Genomic DNA, 9191 nt, shown 5'->3' with positions numbered 1-9191 from the left:
TTTGATATGAATCAGTCCATAAAATTATAGTCCACAGTCAGTGAAAGTGGAATTAGTAATAATAATATCAAGGCGAAGATATTCCAACGTTGACATAAATAATTGAATATCAGCGATATATTTTACAAATTGGGGCAAATGTGTTGTGAAATACTCAGCATGTAAGTTGATCAATGATTAGTTGCTTATACGAGGTTTTAAACCATGTAAAACCTGTAGCTATCGACAGTGGTGGAGTCAGCCTTCTAACGCTCTAGTTCCAGTCATGTGCTGGAGCATAACTAAAAGGATGTGAAAATGTGGTTAAATATAGGTGTGTATATGTGTGTGCATGAACAAAACAAGAAACATAGTTTCATTAAAACTTTGTCGTCAGCGGTTTTTCTTATTTTTTCAAGATGAATTACATACTGTTCCTTTTTCGGGATGTTTACTTCCATACAACTATATATCTATGTAAAAGAAACAACATCGCAGTTCTGGTAACCAGATTATCTTACGTAGCCAGAAATAGAATAATACCACAGCTCTAGGCTTAGATATGGTCAGAAGAAGAAGTCATATTGCAAACAAGTTTCATGCAGCCTTTACAATAACCAACATTGTTATTATTATTTACACCGCATCCGAAAGGTGTCACAAATATTTTCTGACTCCAAGGAAGGGAACCTATAAAACCAGGTTTATATATTAACATTTATAACTGACACCAAGCGCTCGAAACTGTTAACACCGACAAATATGATAGGATATACACATACGTTTTGTAATTAGGAACATTTTGTGCTATAAAGAAACTTGAAGATACTTACTGGGATATAATAACCAAATTAGATAAACAGTTAGGGTTAAATAATTAATCATGAAAACATGAAAAATTGGATATGCAAAAATGGCGTCATCTAGAAATGAACATGTTTTGAATGAATTCAAATCAAAGTAATTGTTGGTTATTAGACACTTTTGAGTTTTACTTCGAACGTTTTTAAGTTTGTTTATTACATCTTACGCTATCCTAGTATCTATTTTACGTTGCTTAAACAGTAATTAAAAGTGGGTAACAGTCCATCAACCATGTGTAAATTGTTTATGGTTTGTTTGATAGGAACGACACATACAGCAAAAGATTGATAGATTAACTGTCAAGACTGTAAAAGGCTTTAACTATCTTTCATACTGTGAGTCAAACATGATACTAAACCTCCCCGCGAAGCCTCGTGGCGTGATCATGTTTGTCGGCAAAGCTTCGAATGGCAGCGAGTTGGAGGAGAACTTTTTACATATACGTATATATATATTTTTTCTTGCTATTTGCTTCCTTGAGAAAATAGGGCCGTTCCTACAATCCCCATTCATCTAGCGCTTAAACGGCGTATCTTTGCAGGTGCTTATTCCTGATGCTAATCCAGGCCAGAATTTCTTATTCCTGATGCTAATCCAGGCCAGAAGTTCGATTAATCGATTATCACTTGAATGAAATTCCAGGACGATCTCTTGGCCTTTATCTAATGAGTGTTGGTCACTATTTGCTAAAACCGTATTTCTGGGATTAAAAAAGAATGCTTGAGATGTACTTTGACGCTCTTTGTTCGGGACGTTGACGAAAGCCACACAAGCAAAGCGTTCGAACAAGAAGCGGTTGAATTAAGCTAGAAGAATGAAGGAAAGCAAAGCGAGGTAAGGTGGGAGTCATTACCACTGTAGCTTTTAATTTGTCCAAAACCCCTTTTTGCCGATAATTTAGACTTTCTTCACACAACAAAAACGTGCATCACCTATTTTTGATTTTTAATTTCGAATACTTTCTGTTTCTTTTCATAACAATCTAACCATTTCTCAGTTGTTTCAAGAAATAAAAATAAAATGTTAACTAATATGAAAGCCATTTCCTCTCGTATTTGAATAATTCCTTTGTAACGCTTTAGGTGTTACTTGATCAACTCATTGGTATTTTTTAGCCTGAGCGGTACCTTAAGTGAAACATGGTCAAAGGTCAGGTTTGGCACCCTAGGGTTCAAGCGTAGCCATCCAGAATTTGGAGTGGACAACTATAGTCAACAGAATCTGCCGCAAATGTATGTCATAACGTTCCGAACGCTGAAAGTGAGGGAGTGTTTAAAATGTTATCACGATTCGAGCTTCGGACTTTTTGACCCGCAGTCTATCATGCAAGCCCCGCGCCCAGCCCACTGCAGCTTGTATTATTTTAGGTAAATGGTTGTTAGATTTTTAAAAATGAAATCAAATAAGACTTAGGATTCTTCCTAACAAAGCAGTGCAGATAATTTATTTTAGGTCTCTGTTATAAGTAACCTAAAAAAGAAAATTCTGTTAGTGAAAACGTGTAGTGTAGTTGAGTATATTTTATGTTTATTTCAGAATTTCGTGCAAAGTTGCTCAAATAAACAGAGAGTTATATGTTGATACAGAAATAAAAAGTACAGGCTTGGTCTACAGCTGTAAATGTTACTCTGGGTTAATACTTTAAAATCTAAGTAAACATTTCATCAAAAGTTTTGGCCCCCAACAGCACGATTTTAACACCAGCTCTCTGCGTGAACTCACACGTGTGTATACATTTATTTATGGTTACAGGCTAGAATATGCAAGAGAAATAATATATGCATAAATGTATAAAACATGAGATCCCCTAAATTTGCTATATTCTTCATAACTAACGATGCAACCATTTAAATGACTGTATATGGAATATAAACAAACAAAATTATTTAACTTGCTTGTTATTTTTAATAAGTTACATGGAAATATTGACGTAGATTTTTTTCCATAATAAAGAAAACATGTTATCACTAAACACAAAAAACGATTTAAAAAATACAAGAAAAAACGCTGTTTTGAAATTACGTTTTTCACTGATTAGAATTTATCAAAATTAAACTTTTAAAATTATTTTGAATTTTTGACTTCTTAGCTAGAAAGCTTTCTCATATGGTTTGATAAAAAAATGTGAAAAATGTACAATTTTTAGGTAAACTTGAAAAAAATGCACTCGAATTTTAAGAAAAAAGTTTGAACTAAAAGTGTTTACATGTTCACATCGCGATTTTGTTAGGCCCAGCATATCCGGGTGGTTAGGGCGCTCGACTCGCAATCTGCAGGTCGCGGGTTCGAATCCCCGTCAAACTAAACATGCTCGCCCTTTCAGCCGTGGGGGCGTTATAATGTGACGGTCAATCCCACTATTCGTTGGTAAAAGAGTAGCCCAAGAGTTGTCGGTGGGTGGTAGTGACTAGCTGCCTTCCCTCTATTCTTACACTGCTAAATTAGGGACGGCTAGCGCAGATAGAGCTCGTGTAGCTTTGCGCAAAATTTATAACAAACGATTTTGTTTTTACGCGTAGAAACAGCTAACTATAGATTTGATTTTAATTACTCTCCACCAGGAGAACTTTTGTATAAAGAAATAATAGAAGCTGGTACAAATGTTTAAAGAGAGATAAATAGGTAGAGAGTTACTTATATTTAATAATTTGTGTTTTCTTTCTAACACTTTGGCTTCCACCAACTGACTGTTATGGATAAGAATCGGGCTATGTAAGTGTACCCAAACTGTGGAATTAATGGCACTCACTTACAACCTTAGGACGAGGATTGACCCTGTGGTAGAGCACTGGGCTCTAATCCTTGCAATACCATAAAATACGCCCCTCCCAGTTTAAGCTGTGGGTGAGTTATAAGAGTGACAGTAAAGTCCTTAGCGTGGGTGGTAGATGCTATTCACTAGATGCCTTTCTTCTGATCATATTAACGCCATACGTCAGATAATCAGTGTAAAGATTGTTTGACAGAGCGATCTCTTGAACAAGTTTATTAATTACGAATGCCCCCCCCCCCTCACGACAGGTTGCAGGTTGTGAATGGTAGCTTTTAGATGAGGAACATTATGTTTACGTCCCTATATATCCACCTACTTTTCAGATTCTTATTTTACTTCACGTGAGGGGCTAGCGAATAAAGATTAAATCTGATAGATACTTCATCTCCACTCTGTGTAATGGATTCTACGCTCTGAGATGTTTCTCCTTCTGGGCTTCTTTCTAGCATTCTTGCTCCGTAGCTTGAACCCTAGTTTTTGTTTTTCATATTTTTTTGCGTCACAGTCATTGCATTTCTGTTTATTAATTGAGTATTGTACATTCCATGAGAGCTTTCTTTATTTCTTTTTTCTTTTTAATCGACGTTTCGGTGAATTAATAACAATTAATAAACCTAAAAATATCTACGCAGGTGGTGTCCGGTATCGGAAACTGATGGAATACATTTTGTTTTAACAAATAGATTTCCCAACGACGTCGGGCCGAGCGTGGTCTGATGGCTAACGTGTTGGGCTGTGTGTCCGAGAGTCTGTGGTTCTCACCGTTACTGCAAAATCACGTTCCGCGTTTTGGGATCGTTGGGATCGTAGCCCAAGATTTAACGGTGGGTGTTGTTGATTAGCTGCCTTTTCAAGCTAGTCTCTCAGGTAAAATTAGGCACAACTAGCTCAGTTAGCCCTTATGTAGTTTTGCGTAAATATCCAAACCAAATCAAATCACAATATCATGTTGCTGTGTGCATTTTCAGTTTCCGACACGTAGTTACAGTGCTATATGTTCCAAATTTGCAAGGAGTTGTTGTTTAGTTAGGTCCGGGCGTAGTCTACTGATTAGCGTATTAAAGATGAAGAAGGTCCAAAGTCCAAGACACGATCCTGCTGAACATGCTCCACAGTTTAAACTGTAGGCACGTTATAAAAAAAAAAGACCGTCAATTCCGTTTTACAATTCAAAGGGTCGAAAAAAAAAAGTCCTTGTGGAAGAGAATTCTGCTGGCTGGTTGCTTTCCCTCTGAGCAGTATTTAAAAATTGGGGAAAGCTACATTTAAACCCTATAGGTCTCTGAACTGGTACTTAGTCCACGTTTGCATGAAGTGCCGTTCAGATTTTTAAAATATGTGTGTCTGTGTGTGTGTATATATATGTGTGTGTGTATTTGTGTGTGCAAACACGCAAAACATATACATATATATGTATATGTGTATATATTCCAATTCATATTTTTTAAAAAACGAGAATGGATTTAGGTACAGTTCATATCTTTGATGAAGGTCCCCCGGTGAGACAGGGTTATGTCTACGGACTTTCAACACTAAAATCGGGGGTTCGATACCCTGCGACAGCAGATAGCCTAACGTGGCTTTGTTCTAAAAATACGCACATATACACACACACACTCTAATGAAGTTATAATGTAAAAACTGGATAGTTCAAGATAAATTGTAAGGTTGTTTTACTTTCAAGAATCCGGGAAACTTGAATTCCATAATATTAAACATCCATATGAACAGCAGGTATTATTTGTATTGTAAAATATTAAACATCCATATGAACAGCAGGTATTATTTGTATTGTAAAATATTAAACACCCATATGAACAGCAGGTATTATTTGTATTGTAAAATATTAAACATCCATATGAACAGCAGGTATTATTTGTCTTGTAAAATATTAAACATCCATATGAACAGCAGGTATTATTTGTCTTGTAAATAACCATTCAACAATCATGAAACCTAAGTGTTACACTTATAAACAATTAACGGAAAAGACTGGTGGTTTATCAATCGCGGTCAAACACGTTTGAAACCGAAAGTGTTGAACTGAAAAATGCTATTTTCTGATTAGCCTCGAAACGTAAATGTTCGAATTGCAAAAACACAAAAACAAAGGTTTTTTTCCTTTCGACTGATTTGTGGATCATTATCTATATGAGAGTCTTGAACCTTGTAAAAATAAGAAGAACAAACAAGGAGCTGAAACAACTTTATTGTTTATAAAAAAACAAGAAATCATATTATATGGTATTTGTGGTTGTATTCTCTTTATCTGTTTCCACCAACTCATCAAATTAAATATTTTGAAATCATGTTGTCGTAACTGTGCACAGTACAGTTACAGTGTTTTCTATATCATTTGTTACAACTATGATTCTGTATTAGTAGGATTCAGTCTTGTAGACATATATATAAATTTGTCACTTTAGGATGCAGTTGTGGTCCACCGTATATGGCATCATTTGTTTTACGTACTTCTGGGTTAATGATTCATGCACTCTTGTATACAGTATTTCTGGTCTGTAATCGTAAATAAACGTATACGCACATGTGAATTCACGTATAAAGCTGGTGTTAAAATCGTGTTGTTGGGGGCCAAAACTTTTGATGAAATGTTTACTCAGGTTTTAAAGTATTAACACATAGTAACAATTACAGCTGTAGACCAAGCCTGCACTTTTTATTTCTTTATCAACAAATAACTTTGTGTTTGTCTAACGTATTTTATATCTCTCTGTTTATTTACACTTTTCTATTAGTGGTTCAGTGACATCTGGGGGCCTAAGTTTATCATTCAGTTGTAGTAATAAAGTCTCTCGGCTGGAAACACCCTGGTGGGAATCGAGACAAACAAGAAGTTATAGGATAGATTAAGGGCCAGGGTAATCACATGCAGTTACGGCCTATTCAACTAAAAATCAAGACCCAATATTGTTTTTAAGTGTGAGTTTCACAAGAATCACTCAAATCAAAAGCGTGCTTTGAAATATTATTTCGTATTAAAGACACTATTAGATGTAAAATATAAGAACTTAAGCCTTTGTAATGTATATATATATATATATATTTCGTAGAAAGTAGATGTCTAAACTAACGAACATCTTTTGAATTGCAAATAAAGCTGTATAATTTAAAAGGTAAAGCTTCCCCATGAATTAGCGGTAAGCTTGAGGGCTTCTAGCGGTGAAATTCGAGGTTCGAACCCTGCTATGCGTACAACGCAGGTACTTCGCACGAAACACACAAATCAAACAGGCCATCAAGTAAATCAATTTTAGTGTTTTCGTCCAAAACGCCTTTCACTAGCATGTCTTTTAAAATAATAAATAACACACAACGTTAAAATAGGTACACAGTTAAAAATATTTTAATTCAAGCCAATCTATAACCACTAGAAAATTGATTCTTCGTGTTTCGACGTTGCAACGTCATCTTCAGGAGTGAGTTGCAAGACATAATCGTGTCTTATTTATACTTTTGTTTTGTTCGTTAAATAGTCCATATGACCTATGACAATTCCCGCGTGAACTTTTTAGAGAAGGTCACTCCACATTTTGGTATAGATATTCGCCGGATCTTCATCTATATTTAATAATACGTGATCTTTATATATATATATATATTCAATTATTCCCAAAGGATTCACAAATATTATTGGCTATAATACCTTTTGGTTGAGCCAATATTACAGTTTTGTTCCCCACAATACCGTATGTTGTGTCTCTTTTAATTATTGAGAAAAAACGTATAACATTTATATTATCTGTCCTGTTTTTATTATCTTCAGTTTAACCACTCTTAAAATGCAAGAAAACAAATAAAATTTAATTCAGCAGTGATACAAACTATATTCGGAACTAGCTAGTGTGCCCATGCTGTGAATCTGAGGATTCATAATTTATTACATGTTGCCGCTAAAACACGCTCCGCACTTTGAGCCGTAGGTGCTATAAGAATGACAGTGAAAGGTTACTCTTCAACTAGAGAAGAGTAGCCGAAAAGTTGTTGGTGAGAGCTGTTTACTGGCTGCCTTCCCCGTAGTTTGTCGGTTCAAAATTATAAATCGTTATGTAGCTCTGCGCGATATTTTGACATACACACACAAACAAAATTAGTGGCTAGTAACTAGTAAAAGATAATTCTGTGTAGATAATTCTCGATCTTATTATTTGCCACAAAGTACCACAGTTACACACAATAAGGTCAAGTATTCTCAATCACAACTACATTTCAATGCCCCCCAGTAGCTCAGCGGTATGTCTGCGGACTTACAACGTTAGAATCCGGGTTTCGATACCCGTGGTGGGCAGAGCACAGATAGCCCATTGTGTAGCTTTGTGCTTAACTTCAAAAAACAAAAAAAAACATTTTAATTTCATTTGGAGAAACCATCAAAATGGATTAAGTTGCTTTATCAGCTCATCACAGTATCGTTTGTTAAGCCTTTTGCTACTGTTTCTCGTTATCCAATAAGTTTATTAATATATTTATTTCAGTTACACAGGCCTGCGATGTTTTTATTGCCTTGAATTTTTTTTACATATTCTACAGTACTTCATGTACGCTGAATCCGAAAATTATATACATTTTTCTCCATCATGTACAGATTTTTCGCATTGAAATCGGGACACATTTTATTATGCTTAAAATGGCGACAACCACTGGCTATAGATTTCTCTAGACCAATTGTGACCTGAGAGTCATATCGATCGTTCTAGAACACACGAGAAACATACCGCTAGTATATAAACGGTTAACAGGCTGCATGACGCGTCATTTCTGGATAGTATTTGTTTGTATGTGCACTTTGACATTATTATTTTTTCTTTTCAATATTATTTATTCGTCGCTATGGCAACAAGAGGTTGTGTAAATTACCCAAAGATATTCTGTTATATTTGTGGTAAATGTATTGTAAAGAAACAAAGGCAAAACATTATAGAATTCGTCAATAAAGGATATTACATGTATTTTGGAATAAAACTTGGGGACCAAGACAAATCATGCGTTCCGCACAAAGTTTGCCCCGTTTGTGTCGAAGAGTTGAGACAATGGAATAAAGGTAAGAAAAACTCTTTGCCTTTTGGAATCCCAATGGTCTGGCGTGAGTCTAAACCACGGAGATGACGGCTATTTTTACTCATGTAACGTGCAAGGCTACAACACTCGAAATAAAAAGGAAACTTCTTATCCGAACCATCAATCTACTATAAGATCTGTTGCTCGTGGACCTGATGTACCTGTACCTACTCCACCGGAGATTACTGATACAGTTTCATCTGATTCTGAATCTGATGTCAATAGAAATTATGATAAGGATTGTTTTCAACCGGAAACTTTTGGTAAACCACAAATTTTCACACAAGGTGAACCTAATGAACCTTCCAAAGGATTCTTCAGAGATTTTGGGGTCCAGACTTCAGGCTAAGAACTTACTTTCTCCAGGGACATCATTTTACTGGTACAGAAATCGTGAGAAAGAGCTTGTACCGTACGTTTTTGCAAGAAGGTTCACTGGTTTATTGCAACAATATTGCTGAATTAATACCAATGCTAGGAGCTGCAGTCTATGAACCAA

At 35.6% G+C, this 9191-nt stretch overlaps 1 protein-coding gene across 1 annotated transcript in view; it reads left to right on the top strand.

Moving 5' to 3' along the window:
* The first annotated feature begins 1323 nt into the window (after nt 1-1323).
* LOC106474036 (collagen alpha-1(IX) chain-like) overlaps nt 1324-9191 on the top strand; it is a 33272-nt gene continuing 25404 nt past the window's right edge. The window contains exon 1 of the mRNA XM_013934721.2: nt 1324-1677. Within this exon, the coding sequence (XP_013790175.2) occupies nt 1658-1677 (20 nt within the window). The 5' untranslated portion in view covers nt 1324-1657. The remainder of the gene's footprint in view (nt 1678-9191) is intronic.

Source organism: Limulus polyphemus, unplaced genomic scaffold (assembly GCF_000517525.1).
Source record: "Limulus polyphemus unplaced genomic scaffold, Limulus_polyphemus-2.1.2 Scaffold6747, whole genome shotgun sequence".
NCBI lineage: Eukaryota > Metazoa > Arthropoda > Merostomata > Xiphosura > Limulidae > Limulus > Limulus polyphemus.
This window is presented reverse-complemented; position numbering and strand designations above follow the sequence as displayed.